At 39.7% G+C, this 15,885-nt stretch overlaps 1 protein-coding gene across 1 annotated transcript in view; it reads right to left on the bottom strand.

Annotated features, from left to right (window-relative positions):
- The window catches only part of SLC44A5 (solute carrier family 44 member 5), a 109,272-nt gene that overhangs the window by 35,052 nt on the left and 58,335 nt on the right, over positions 1-15,885 (bottom strand). The window contains exons 3-4 of the mRNA XM_064454821.1: positions 9,659-9,732; positions 1,222-1,306 (exon numbers count right to left, since the gene is read on the bottom strand). Of these exons, the coding sequence (XP_064310891.1) occupies positions 1,222-1,306; positions 9,659-9,732 (159 nt within the window). The remainder of the gene's footprint in view (positions 1-1,221; positions 1,307-9,658; positions 9,733-15,885) is intronic.

The raw sequence follows: 15,885 nt of genomic DNA, 5'->3' as shown, positions 1-15,885 counted from the left end.
GACCACAGAGGGGACAAGGACAAATTGAGGGTGAAGGGGGTGGGGAGCAGAGAAGGGGTTCAGTGAGGGGAACACACACACAGCACAACTTTTTCTCCTAGTTTTTCATCTTCAGGAAGCTGGACTCTCTAAAAACTGCTGTGAAGAATCTTAGTTGGAGGGTGGAACAGGTCTTACACTATCTAGTCTGTTTCCTCTGTTAAAAAAAAACTTGAGAGGGTATAAAGTCCTAGTTTAGGACTCTGTTTAGTCTGTTTTAGAACCTCTGTTCCACCCCCTGTCTCCTGCTCCTCCCCTTCTGAACTACCCTTTGAACAGTGGCTTCCTCAGCTTTTTCCCAAAAAACCTAATGGGAAAAGAAAGAAGCAGCAAAGAGCTGTTATAAAACACTAGCTTCTGTTTTGCTTCCTGCATAGCATCCAGCTTCCTGACAGTGGCAAGAGCATAAAGGGTGCCTAATACTTTTTAAAAGGGAGAAGGTGAGGGGAAAAGGCAAGCTATTTTTTAAATTCTGTTTCACAAAACACTTCAATGTCTTCTTTGAAAATCTATGTGACATCTTTCTTTCCTGAGCAGCTACTTTCATGTAGAAGTACTTTGTTGATATCAATTAATTTAATTCTCACAATTGAAAATTTTTTAAAAATGGGACACTGAGACAAGTAAATAGAGTCGTTTGGCTAATATTCCCAAGGAAGGTATGGTTATGGCTGCCTGTCCCCCAGGCCACTCAGTCTCCTCTCTACTAGCACTGGACAAGCACCAGAAAAAAACCAAAAGCTCTTCCTTAAGGTCTTTTCTGTTATTTGGTGCATGTTGAGAAAAACTGAGAACCAGGCTACAATGCTTTAGCATTACTCTTATCCCAAGGTGGCCAGAAGAATTACTCAATGGGTTATTAATTATCCGAACTTTGGCAATCAGAAGCTGTGCCAGCTAGTCACTTTCTATGCAATTAGTGATGCAATCTTTAAGTTATATTGATACTTTACCAAAAATATTCTCTGAATTATTAAAACAATGTCATTATAGCAATAATTTTGGTCTAGATTTGCACTGAGCAACTAATCTTTTTCTGAACTTTATTTGGAATAAATATAATAAGAGTGTCATTGTCTCTTTAACTTCCCACAAGAACCCCTTACAGACAGAGATGTGAAACCTCATGTCTTATTCACAGTGCATGAGTAATAAAGTTATGTGAATGGATTTCATACTCACTCATTGGGGGTGTCTTTCTGACCACAGAACTGCCCATAGCTGTCAGTTGGATAAATCACTTTCCTGGGGTCACCGTGCACCCAAGCTGCAAATATACACATATCTTTGAACATTGTAGTCAAGCATACACAGTTAATAGTTGAAACTGAGCTGCATGAAAATGCATCACCTCTAATGTACCATTTTAATCTTCACTGATCACCACTGAAGAGTATTGATTTGTAGATTTCCTAATGAAAAACTAAAATATAAAACGAACTCAACTGAACTAAGATATGGATGAATCGGTAAGAAAGCAAAGTTCACTTTTTACCTTCAAGCCACATATATCTGGGCTGTATCCAAAATGTGATGTAATGGACTTAAAAAATAATGGTTATTAAAAGGGGAAAGAAATGGCGCTAACTATGTAGACAAATTTGAGTGTTCACAGACAGCAACAACGACATTGAAATTAATGGGATTACCTGGGTGTGTGACAGAAATACACAGGGTGTGACTGAAGCTAACAGACTGCATTTGCACTAGAATGGAAACAAACTCTCACTTTGTAAATGAAAACATTTCCTGACCTCTCACTTGGCAATTGTGCCATTTTTCAGTTATTAGGTCTGCACCTGACAACTTACATATTATATACTAGCATGAACCATCGTACTGAATGGGAAGAGAGGTTTATATTGAACCTTTAAACTTCTTTTCTTCACTTTGAAGCAGGATTTCTTCTCCAAGCCATTTTCACCTGCACAATTATTTCCCGTTGAGGATCATGTACACACCAGCTATCACTGTTAGTATCATTATTTCTAAGCTGTAGTATGCAGACCAGACTAAGCTTCCTTCATGACTAGCCAATGACTAGCCTTTGAACTGTTCTGAGTATTAACTGCTGATTTGACCCTAAATAACAGAAATTTAATATATTTTTAAGTATCATCTGAACGTAAGATATAATGCCAGACTATCACCACCCTGAGCTGACATCCTAAAATCGGTTTGCTAGAGAATGGTTAGAAAAGACCATTGATCTTCCCCCTAATATTTCCTTGTGCTTGTATTATGTGGAAAAGATTACAGGTATTACAAAGAGTTTAGTCCCAACCCACCCCCTCTTGCACTATATCAGAATGTCAGGAGCCCACTTAGCATACATTTTAGGCTTTGATCTATGCAAACCACCTTGAACTTGCTTCTCTGCAATCACCCCATTTTCTCTCAACTTTGTGACATTACATCTAGTCGTTTGTGAAACTGTCATTTTCCTCAAGGTCACTTTGGTAAGAATAACAGCACTTAACCATAATGATATGTGCTGTAGAGACAGAACCTATATAAGATCTTAGAGCAGCAGACTGCAAATTTATTGAAATGTTTGGGGCAGATGTACAACATATCTCCAACGACTTGCAAATAGTTACAGAGAATCTGTAAAGCTACCTTTCACCTGGAATGGTTTTATGTTACCAAAAAGGATCTGCTAGTTCTTTTTAACCTGTGTTAGTTTTCTTGTGTTTTGGAGTTTGTCAATTAACCTGCTGCTCGGCATCAAACACTTTCTGAACATTCTGGATTTCAGATGAACTGTTGTGATGCTCAGAGAAAGCTATAGTGCTTCACTAGTGTTAAACCCCATTTATTTTTTCAGTTTTTAGCTTCCACTTACTTATTTCAGCAGCGTTACTTAATAGGAACATTTAGGAGTCATGAACTGTCTCTTAGGAATTCCTATAGTCAGTTGATAATTCTTATGTGCACATGACATTAGAAAGCAGACAGCTCTCTGGTGATTGCAATGAGTCTGTTGGTTATGCCACATACACTTTCTTCCATCATAACTCTGACAAGAGGGAGTTTTTCTTTCTACTTTACTATGGGCTTGCTTTTCATACACGCAAAAGCCTGGTGCCAAATGGATCAAGCTCCTACATAGACCTGAAAGACCTTTCAGGCCTTACTTGATTCATGTTAGATGACTGTAATACACCGGTGTTTTCCCAGCCTCAAAATTAGTTTTTTTAAATTAGTTTGGCACATTATTAAAGGGACTTATTTTTCACATTTGACTGTATCTTTGCTTTAACACCAGCAAAATAGGTAGCAGTAGAGATAAGCCCCACCATGCCAAATTCAAAGTACCGATGAAATATTTGTAGCAAGACTTGTATCTGCTTCACATAGATAATTTGGAAGTAGTTGCTACTGCCAACAATATCCCTTTGCTAAGAAGCGTATTAAACCTGTAACTATTTTTCGCTCCCCAGACAAACTTGGGAGAAAGGAGATAAACACAGCAACATAACACTGGTTGGGTTTTTTTGCTACCTCAGTCTTATTTAGGATCTTTCCATAAGAGGGGCCCATATGACCCAGCCTTACTTCCTTCAGCCTTTTTGTGTGGACTAACACAGCCAAAAAGAATAAAACTCAGCTCATCAAATGGGCAGGGCAGTGTATTCTCCTCACATTCTTTTTAGTTCTAATACAAAGTCTGCTGAAATATTTCAGAAGACTCCCTTGGTTTCACTGGGTTTGTATCAATCCTTGGTCTCAAATTTAATCACCCATCTTTTGCAGGATGTTTCTCAATTATTAGTAGAAATTAGCAGAGTATAAACAATAGAACACACTGCTCACTGCTGAACAGAATGTCTGTTCAGACTGTACCTGCTTTGCCATTATCGAATTGTCTAAAACTACTCCTGCTTGGCAGTAGTTGTCCTGTGTGCCTAAGTCTTCGGTCATGTTTTTAACAGAACAGTATTTAAAAGAATCAGCTTTTAAAAAATAGGTTTAGCACACTTTGTGGAATTCCATCACCGTGATCAGCTGCTGGATGGATGGAGGAAGACGCCTCTCAGCTAAATTCCCAAATGAAACAAAAAATAATTGGGTCTGATTTACAACATATGCATTTAGCATTTAATTAACTCTGCAGCAGAAAAAGAAGGGAAATGACCAACAGAAGAGAAAATCTGCAGCTTCTTTCATTGCCTGTTCCAGGGCTAACCATCAAGATTAATAAACTTAATCCTCTGTCACCTTCTTTGCAAACTTAGAGCAATGACAGTGAAAGAATCCATGTGATAAATACACAATTTTTCTGGCCTAGTCAGTGAAGAGTAAGTACCTAACTCAACAGTTCTCACTAAGTGAAGAAAGTTATCGTAAGAACTAGCCTGACAGAAAAGCACCATGTTTTGCATGTTGTGCTGCACTATTGGTGACTCACTATCAAGCACTAAATGAACAGGAATCCAGTCACATAAACTTTTTATTCCAGCATGCTATGATGCTCATAGGTTGCAGTCTGAGTGCTGCCACAAGCATCTGGGCTAAAAAAGAAAATTAAAGAACAGCTGAACCATAATATACAGTTGACTCAGCCCTCAGAGCAGCAATGTGACATCCTATGACACTGGTATAGCATTTTCAAGAGGCCTGCAGTTATGTCAGTCATTTTATTGATGTGGAGCCAACACACATGAACAGTACCAAAAATGTCTTTCACTAAATGTCTATCAGACACACTTCTTTTTTTTCTGTGCTCTATGGGCTATGTCAGTGGTTGTAAAGGCTGGAAAGCTCCCTGTCAAGGAGAAAATGCAGAACATTGCAGAACAATGGCATCCTTTGATACTCAAAAATGAACTGCAAATATGTTTATACTATCTGTCTCATTCCCTCTACTGTGTATTTTTGAACAGGCAGTCTTTCATATAATTATTTTGCTTCCCTTAAAGGTATATTTTTAATGTTTTAATGCATGGAGAAACTGACCTGCCAAATTGTTCTTATGTTTTTAACACAAGCAATTTACTAATGTGTTGAAACAGGTTATAGAACACATGATACAGAATTTGTAAATTCCTGTTGATAGCATTGGTATTGTATAAACATCCCTTGGAATATAGAACAAGAGTTACCACTTTGATTTAACCTGTCCTTTGGAATGTGAGGCTCTTTTCTAAGATAATGTATTTGCTGCCTTTTATGTGCACTCTTCTGAATTAAAATAATCTTAAATTAAGAGGCTAAACATTTGTAAAGTATCGCCCAGCATAAGCCCAGTGTCTCTGAAATAAACATGAAGAGTTAAGTCAGTTTGACAGGAAGGAAAATTACACAGAATGTTAAATTAGCACTGTTAGTTCATCTGTAAAGTTAAAAGAATGATAAGAAAGTAAATCATAGAATAACTATTTCTATTCAGTACTGTCACTCAACACCAGCCATCACTGATGCAGAACTGAGAAAAGCTAGTATCAAAAATCACAGAATCACAGAATGGTAGGGGTGGGTAGGGATCCCTGGAGATCACCTCGTCCAATTCCCCTGATTTAGCAAGCACACCTAAAGAGTGGGGCACAGGAAAACGTCCAGGTGGGTTTTCAATGTCTCCAGGGAAGGAGACTCCACAACCTCCCTGGGCAGCCTGTGCCACTGCTCTGTCACCCTCACAGGAAAGAAGGTTTTTCTCATGATTCAGTGGAACTTCCTTTGTTCCAGCTTGTGCCCATTGCCCCTTGTGCTGTCGTTGGGCACTACTGAAAAGAGTCTGACCCTATCCTCTTGACACCCACCCTTTAGATATTTCAAGATATTGATGAAATCCCCCCCTCAGTCGTCTCTTCTCCAGACTGAACAAACCCAGGTCTCTCAGCCTTTCCACATAAGGGAGATGCTCCAGTCCCCTGATCATCTTGGCAGCTCTCCGCTGGACTTGCTCAAGCAGTTCTGCATCCTTCTTAAACTGGGGGGCCCAGAACTGCACACAGTACTCCAAATGTGGTCTCACTAGGGCAGAGTAGAGGGGAGGATAACCTCCCTCGACCTGCTGGCCACACTCCTTTTAATGCACCCCAGGATACCCTTGGCCTTCTTGGCCACAAGGGCACGTTGCTGGCTCAGGGTCAGCCTGCTGTCCACCAGCACTCCCAGGTCCTTCTCAACAGAGCCGCTTTCCAGTAATTCAGCCCCCAGCCTGTACTGGTGCATGGGGTGTTTCCTCCCCAGGTGCCCTTGCTCTTGTTGAATTTCATCAAGTTCCCCTCAGCCCAGCTCTCCAGCCTGTCCCGGTCTCACTGGACGGCAGCACAGCCTTCTGGTGTACCAGCCACTCCTCCCAGGTTGGTATCATCAGCAAACTTGCTGAGGTTACCCTCTATCCCTTCATTCAGGTCATTGATGAATATGTTGAACAGGACTGATAATCTTTTGGTTTTGTCTTTCAAGGAGAATTGATCATCTTTTACTCAGACTACATTTCAGCCCCCTTGAAACAAAAAAATTCTACCCCACTGAAACAGACACACATATAGCTGAAGCCTATGTGAGCTATACATACAATACTGAGGGAAAAATTTGACTCAGATTTTCAGTCATAGCACTTTTGTGCTGAAGCTGTATTTATTGCTTACTTCTCAAGCCAAATTAAACAGGGATCCAGGTGTTATTCACACATATTCAAGAAACTGTGGAAATCTCCTTTTTTTTTTTCTGTAATAAGGCATAATTCATGACCTACGGATTGATTTATCATCTATTTTCTCTTAATGTGAACTTCTTTGACTCTCATGTATTTTGTACAGGGCTGGCCCCTGGAATTGTACCAAAGCTGATCTCATCTTTTACTTAGAAATAACTCAGAGTAAAAAAAATAGTTAAAGCACAGTATAAGCAAAGCTGAAAAGCAGGGATCACATGGATCTAGATTTGGAGCTGAACTAAAAGTTTCTAGATTGAAAATTCAAATATTCTCCATAAGAAAAGTAGGAAAAAAAAAAAAAACAGCTATCCATTCAGTATCTGGTTCCAGGAACAGGTTATAATGGTAACCAATATTTCATAAGGTTTGCAAGAGAAGGCTGTTCAGACACCTTGTGTCCAGTAGGAAACCACTGCATATGCAGAGCAGGGAGTATGACCTGTCTCACATCACAGTAACCACATTGTCCAAGATTAAAGACATGAAGAAGTGAGGAACTGGCCAGTCCTCTTCTGCTGCTATCTACTTCTGCAGCATCTAACATATGGGGTTCTTTGGAAACTGCACATACAATGTTGACATAAAGTTCTAGCCAAAAAATTAAGGAGATTTATATAGTGCTGGAAAGACAGCCAAGATCTGGCAGCACAAGAATACTGTACAGCTAGAAACTGCCAATGCTCTCCTTACCCTTTTTGTCCAGGTAGCAGGACTTCAGAATACTGCCTGTCTGCACGGTGGCAGGTGACCAGAGCATTTGTATGCTCAAGAAAACAATAAACGTTCCTCTGATCTGAGTCGAGCTTCTTCAGTTCTGGCTTTATGATTGAGCAGTGACAGAAGGAGAGAGCAGAACACCAATGAAGAATCAACCAGATAGGAAGAGGAGGACAACAGCACAGACGTCAGAGGGATGTCCTTCAGACACGGCATACTCCCAGCACCAAGTGGGAGGCATGGCAGGTGTGCAACAGCTCTGCACAGTTCAGCAGCTACTGTGGCTTCTTAGGACTAACAATTTACCTCCTTTTCTCAGTCTATTCCAGAGCAGTAGCAGTAAGATGAGATACATATTACATGTATATTCTAGTAAGTGCCTCTCCAATCTCCTATAACTGGGAGTTGCATGACTATTTCTCCTCCAAATACTTTCCTAAGTCAAATGAACATGTGTCGATTTGTATTTAAGCAAAGTGGGAACACTGCATTTAGGCCATAAGAGCAAGAAGATGCAGGACCCAAACAGTAGCCAGAACTGTGACGAGAGAGTGCATGCACAATTTTGCATGCACAGAATCCAGTAGTGGCTACAAAACAAAGAGATGCTGAACTTATCTCCACACAGATGTCACTGAGTTAACTTACGCATCACAATCACAGACACTGGCCTTGTGAAAAAATTGTCAAAGGACTGCATTTCAAGTCAGTCTGAAGATTGTACAGTCAGATTGTACAATTATGTCATGCAGTAGAGTTAGGGATCCAGATCCAATTCTGAAGAAAATCCTATAGCTGCTGTAATCTCTAGAAGTATGCCATAAAACCAAGTACAGCTTGAACAGCTTCTGAATTCACTTTTTGCTCTGTCCACTGTTTTTACATTCATAGATCTCAAGTTATCGTTCATTTTTGGGAAACAGAGGCTCAAAGAGATTAGACAAGAAAAACCAAAGAGTTTTGAGAAGAAGTTATTTCTTCCACCTGCAGGTATCATCAGCCATCTGTTACCCTGGTGTTTGCTTCCTAGTGCGGGCTTCGCACTTCCTTGCAAAGGTCCTCCATGCCTCTCATTTGCTGGTATATACCATTTGCTTCCTCATCTCTCTGCCTTCCTGAAGATATAAAGGTTCATTACAGGGCAGTAAGTGCAGGTGAATAAGGGAAAGAAAAGGTACACACAGAGAATTCCTAGTGCTCGAGAGACAACAGACATTTTGGAATGTTCTCAGTGCTCAGCTACTAGAGGCAAGGTGAGAGGATACAGCTCAGCATTGTGGCTTGGAAGACGTCATGCTACTGTACAATTCAGTGTGAGGACAGCATATTCTCTCAGTTATTGGAATCACCTAGGCTAAAGCAGTCTTGCTTACAGTCATCTTTTCATGCTACAGACAGCTTTTCACAGAATGGGTGGGGTTGGAAGGGACCTCTGGTGACCATCTTGTTCAAAACCCCTGCTCAGGCAGGGTCACCTAGAACAGGTTGCCCAGGACCACATCCAGACAGCTTTTGAATATCCCCAAGGATGGAGACTGCACAACCTTTTCTCTCTACAGAAAAGAAAATGGTATTACGAAATTATGAAGAAAACTAATGGCTTTTCTTCTATGTAAGGCAGGGCCAAAACAATCTTTTACAAGCAAACTGGAAGAGCTCAGACAGAGATGCAGGTACACAGTAAGTACACTTTTACAGCATCATTTGTCCTTTCACACACAGGCATTCATACAATTGTCTCACACAAAATAAAATGGCTACTCTTAATGAATATTCTGATGTGCAAATATCTCTGGATCCCACAATAAATGAAATAATTTCTCTTCTCCTTTTACTGCTCACATAGGTTCTTTCAGTAATATTTTACAAAACAAAAAGCATCTTAAAACCAAAGTGTTTCTCTCTAACTTTTGCTGTCAGATTAACGACAAGTGAAAGAGAATTTTTTCCACCACAGTTACTTTATAAGTGCAAAATTATCAAAACACATCATTTTTACTTGAACACACTTGATTTTGAGTTTTTCATAAGTAAACACATGGTTTTGAACTTCTCCCTAATTACAATAGACGCTGAATGTTAATTCACTATTTGCTTCTAGGCAAGGCATTGTTTATTGATTGGGAAGCTTTACATAGATATTAGCAAAAGGGACATCTCAGTTAAAAATTCTAACATTCACAAAGTTGCTTCCCCTGTGTATGAGAATGCACTGCTATACCTGTGTTTACTTACCCACAATTCCTAATGCAATGTAACCCAGAATGACGACTATGAAGATCACACAGCAAATAACGTCTGTACAGTGCCTATGGACAAAAAGAAACACTTTTTAAAAATAAGGTCTCTGATATGACACTTTGAAAACACTGAGCATTATAGGGTATTTTAACACCTGAATGAGATGTCTGCATCTGCACTTAGTAGAAGTCTTACTCACAAAATCATGTTTGAGGTGCAAGGCCCTGCCTTCACAGCAAGACTAGCAAATAAATGTGTATGCCTTTTGCATTGTAAACAGCAATAAGAACATATTGAGGAAGAGCTTTAAATATTCTTAAAACAAATAATACATTGAATCCATGAGATCACTTATGGTATAAGCTACTACAGGACATGCCTCAGCATGCCCCTAAAGCTGGTATCAAATATTGCAAACAATGTGATGAAATAAACTTACCTGTATTATAAATAGCTTATGAATGGAAAAATAACAGCATGAAATGAAAAAAAAAAGCCTATATGCAACTACCCCTGATCTCTCCCCCCTACTCCATCCTTGTGAGACCACATTTGGAGTACTGTGTGCAGTTCTGGGCCCCCCAGTTTAAGAAGGATGCAGAACTGCTTGAGCAAGTCCAGCGGAGAGCTGCCAAGATGATCAGGGGACTGGAGCATCTCCCTTATGCAGAAAGGCTGAGAGACCTGGGTTTGTTCAGTCTGGAGAAGAGACGACTGAGGGGGGGATTTCATCAATATCTTTAAATATCTAAAGGGTGGGTGTCAAGAGGATAGGGTCAGACTCTTTTCAGTAGTGCCCAATGACAGGACAAAGGCACAAGTTGGAACAAAGGAAGTTCCACTGAATCATGAGAAAAACCTTCTTTCCTGTGAGGGTGACAGAGCAGTGGCACAGGCTGCCCAGGGAGGTTGTGGAGTCTCCTTCCCTGGAGACATTGAAAACCCACCTGGACGTTTTCCTGTGCCCCACTCTTTAGGTGTGCCTGCTGAAGCAGGGGGATTGGACAAGATGATCTCCAGGGATCCCAACCCACCCCTACCATTCTGTGATTCTTTACAAAATTCTGACTCAGCTGCTTGGCCTCATTTAATGCAACCAAAATATGCTCTAAGGAGAGGACAAAAGCAGCCCAACATATTGTGGAGAGCCATACCTTCTTTTACAGAGAAGCGATCAAAAGAACAGCACTCTCCAGTCTGAAAACTGAGCCAGTGAATAAACTGTGAGTATTCAATTAAACTACTGTCTTCTACTTATTGGTCTGCATATTAAGTTCATGCAAGCAGATGAGTGGAGATGTGGATCACCAGACTAATTTTTCTCCAGTGTCTGACCTTGATCAGAGCAGTTCCAGGAGTGTAATTAACGTTAAGTATGACACTCCCAAGCCAGCAGGAGAAGGTCAGTACACACTTGTGGAGACTATCAACTGAGGGCTTGGGCTGGGATCAGCAGTTCTCTCCTTCACAAGCCCTTGCTTCTAAAGATGTATGGAAGCAAAATAGTTACCATCTCGCAGGCCTTTGCAGGCCTCACTGGTTAAGAAACATTTGCAGCTAATGGTCTTGCCAGGATTTAATTAACAAAGGAGTGCATTACTCATAAAACAGTGTGCTGCCTAGAGCCTCCTTACCTGAAGGATTTCAATCACTGCTGTTGTTTACCGTGTCTGCTTACCTGACACAGTGTTGGTGAAGAACAGGTTGTATAACTTAGAGGTGTATGAACTGTAACCACCCCATCTGGGCAGGGCTCATGTCTGCAGAGCCTGTTGGTGCTGCTCTGGGCTGTCCCCACAGCTGTAGTAACAAAGTGCTGCTGTTCTGACCGGATCCAAATCCTGTTCCACTTTTTCATGACAGCTGAGTGAGCAATAATCACCCCAGGAAAGCTAAGACATGCTTCAAGTTAAACTAAAGGACTACCTTCATAAAATGAGCAATGTTCATCTCTGCTTGTGAGTCCATGGAAGGATGGATGTGGATGCAAGCAAAATCTCGCCAGTAAAAGAAATCTTAGAATCCAAACTCCAACTGATACAAAGTCATTCTTAGCATCTACCATTCTTTCCATTTTCCTATCTATGCTTCCTCTTACAGAGAGCTGTTATACTTTAGCATAAAGGAGATAAAGATGGCAGATCTTTTAAACAGTTGGAGAACTTGAAAAATGTTTCCACGTTTGGAAAAGGAATGAAAAATCCTGTACACTTCTCCAGAGAGACAGAGTTGTAACATCTCACTGAAATAAATTTTTAGTGAGGCCAAAGTGGTACAGGATTCAAGGTCAATATGACAGTAATCTAAGAAAGGAAAACTGTTTAAAGTAGAAAAAAGCGATGCTAAAAGAATGCTGCTCATTTTCCCAGCCTCCTTTCAGAAGCAGTTCTGACACTGCTCAAGTTTGGCTCTCACTCCATCAGAGCAGTTTTTAAGAGGTAAAATATTTAATTCAAGATGTCTCAGGAGAAATACGGCACCATAAATACTTTAATTACAACTCCTATAGTCTCAAAAACCTCTTCCAGCCCAAGTCTCACAGGTCTCATTTTATGATACCTAAATGCAATTAAAGGTTATACCCATTTGTGCTAAAGCTTCCTTTTAAAGTTTTGCAGAGGCACCATGAACAAGTACCCATAAACACTTCAACAGAATGCAGGATTTTCTATTCTTTGTAATACACAAACTTCTGTACAATACCTAGTAAAACTCACTGTTGCCAAGGATTGCTGTTATATAAATATTTTAAAAATATATAAGAAGTACATAAATCCTCTTTTGGGTGGCTTCAGAAAAAATTAAAATAGTTCATACAGACTAATTGTTGTTCATACAAAATAATTTATTTTACTAGATACTACAGGTGAAACCCTGGCTCAGTTTAACATCACTGTTAGCTCAAGTAGCTCACTTTCAGTGAGATTGTAATATTACCTCATAAACACAAGTCTCCACAGGAGAGGAAAAAAATGTAAAACATCTTAAATGAATACATTAAAATAACTCTGTAAAGATACAGGGCTATACTGTTAAGATTCTGTGAGTTTCCAAAGTTGCAGGGGCTGAAACGATGGGAATTGCCTCTTCCTAAACAGGAGATATTGGAAGTCCACGCTTATTGCTCAAACCTAATCAGAAATTACCCAGCCATGCTTTGACTGAAAACAGATTTGATATGAATTTTTTCAAACTAAGGTGGCAATCTGTTATGGCAAATCTGCTTTTTCAGTTTGCTTCAGGCTAATGAGGCAGAGCAAAATCACTCAGGAGACTGAACTGTTAAACTGAACCTAAGGAAGATAGATTAATGGAAATATGATTATGAGAGTAGGAACTGAGAACACTGCTTATCATACAGGCTCGATAATCTTTCTTACTGATAGCGCTATCATACTTTTATATAATAATTATGCGTAAACATTCAAAGATTAATGAGAAAAAGCACTTTACATTTCTTACGGGATAGATGACGGAAACATTAAAAATGCCTTTGCTCATAGCCAGTATTGGAAATTTTGATGGGTTTCAGTACTTTTTAGATAACCAAGATCCATAATCTGAACTAAAACACAGTGAGTCTGTGTATTTGAACACAGGAGTTTCCATAGAGATAAATTGCTGATAAAAGCATCAGATTCATCATTTTCAGGTGACGTAATAAAAGACCTTCATTTGGTTAAGTGCACAGTTCAGGCTCCCACATCACATTTTACTGCTTACTGCTGTCACTTAGTGTAATTTATGCAGCCTGAATTGCTTTCCACCATCTCTCAGAAACATACTGGCTCTTGGCTTCTCTTGCTGTGTTACATGTGGCAGTGCATGCAAACAATACTTTGTGCATGTGTAATGGCATCCTAGCAAATAAATTAATGCAAAGATAAAATCATCCACAGAGTATTAGTGCATAAAAGCCATTTATTCACTGACAGTTCATGCGCTTAATCGTTAATGACTGACTAGAACGTGTCTCTGTTTGGCAGTTTCATGCCCAATCTGTCACAAGTGCAATTTCGCTCAAGATGCTGCACTAGCAAGAAGCTACGACGTTTATTAGTTAAACAGCACTAGCAATATATTAGCACCTACAAACAGCCTTGGGTCTGGCACTGTGCAGCCACAGAGCAAAACAAGGCTCAAGATGTTCACAGCCTGAGTTTCAGGTTATCACTTTCAACCCTGCTGACAAATTAAGGTGACCACAAATGTGCTCACTTCTGAGTTCCTCCTCCCTGCTTGACTAACAGCTTGTGTTTTGAGACTTCCCTAAATCATGTGTCAAGGCGATGTTATACTATGCCAGACAATGTCACGAATAGCTCTTGACTGGGGCTGAACTGATAAGCAAGATCTTTTGTACAAATGGGTATTTATATCAGCACTGTGACATTGAGGGCAACAATCTGCACAGCTGAAAAAATTGCACAAGGCACCCATAAACTAAATGTTTGCAGAGAAAGTTCCTTTCAAAATCCCCCATGAATTGCCACTTCTACTGTGGAGGCCAAAATGGCATAGAAAAAGATATTTATCCAAGTTTTCACCGCAAGCTGTTTTCCATCAACTTAAATTCCGCATTTTCTTAATGAGTACAACTGATCTGCACTGACCCACACAGATCTACTAAGTTGATATGTCTTAGTTACAGGCACCATGCTTAAGGAAGTATTGTTTAGTTCTGGAGAACTCAAATTCCAGTATCTGCAAGCAAGCAACATCTGCAGAGACTGTATGCCCCAAACCAGAAACACAAAACAAGACCTCAGAGAAAAATGTAGGTTTCCCCACTCATATTAATGAGTGCATGGCACTTCAGGTTGATACAGATAACAACATGTAATAAAACATATATGGACTAATAAAACACCAGTAGCAAGAAAAATAATTTTATATTCTACCACCATTTACCTATGGTAGACTCTTAGCGTAATCTAAGTAACTTCTTTAGCAGGCTATTTAGTTTATAGGCACAAAGAATAATTTAAATGTCAAAATTGTTTATTATGTCAATATTGACCACAGTATCAAGTGATGTGCCATGTAGATATCTATGAGTGACAGAAGGTAAAGTTTGTATTGCTGGCTAAGGCCAGGAATTTTTATTAGTTTTTTTTCCAAACTCTTGAAGAAAATAGCTAAATGGTTATGGAAACTTACTGATATTCAGTTTGCATGGGAACCCATTAACTACATTTTCTAATCACAGAGGAAAAGGTGATCTTTGTCTTAACAAGAACACTGAATTTCTAAAAAGATGCTGAATAATTAAAGATAGTCCAGGACATGTCAGGAGTTTTTAAAACATAACAAGAAAAAAAATCTATACTGTGTCTAACCAGCAAGAGGAATATGATAAAAACCTGAGAAACTACATAGAGGAGGGAGAAAAATAACAAGGGGCAAGGGAAAGAGCTAAGACAAACTGTGAAATTGGAGATAAGTCAGAAGTGTGATTTACTAATCTGATTTTGTCAAAGCAGTTTAGAAAAATATGCTATGATTGTGTTGACTGTATAAAATCCCCTACCGGAATTTAGAGAAAATCTAAATAGAGGAAGACAGTTCATTTTATGCCTGAAGTAGTATGCATTAAGAAAAAGGAGAAGCTTGTTTTCCCACCTATATGATGGTACCTGACTGATTTATCCACAAACATATTTAAGATCTTATGATGATGCTGGTGGAAGAAATGCTTTTTTATTCTTAAAGAAGCATAAGACATTCTATCTGAATTCATTATGAATCCTTAACTTCACAAGCCTTCCCTACAACGTTCACCCCTTCATCTGGCATTGGCATGAAATACCGACACCGTTCAACAAAGCCCCCTTGTCACGTGACAGATCTGCCTGAAGTCCAGTATGAGAGACCATTCCAGTGCCAACAGGAGGCGGGGAGAGAGCAACAGACAGACAGCTTTAGGGTTGTGACACTAGGCAAGTGTTCATACATTTGGAAACTGAGAGGCACGCAACTTAGTTCCTAGGGGTGAACCTCTGGGGACAGGGAAAAATGGCTTGGAGGAAATTTCTGCCTTTGAGGAATCAGAGAGAGCTTAGATTTAAAATACAAAGTGCTAGATTTTGTCTCATAGGAATTCAGTTAAACTGGTCGTCAGATCTGGTGTGAGGAAGGTATACATCTCCAGCTCAGCCTGACAGGGAACACCAGGCGTGTCTATTTTCCTCTAGAACGTTGTCTCCCAAAACTACTGTTAC

This window comes from Phalacrocorax carbo, chromosome 6, assembly GCF_963921805.1.
Source record: "Phalacrocorax carbo chromosome 6, bPhaCar2.1, whole genome shotgun sequence".
Lineage (NCBI taxonomy): Eukaryota > Metazoa > Chordata > Aves > Suliformes > Phalacrocoracidae > Phalacrocorax > Phalacrocorax carbo.
Note: the sequence above shows the minus strand (reverse complement) of the source record. Positions and strands in the feature narration are given on the sequence as shown.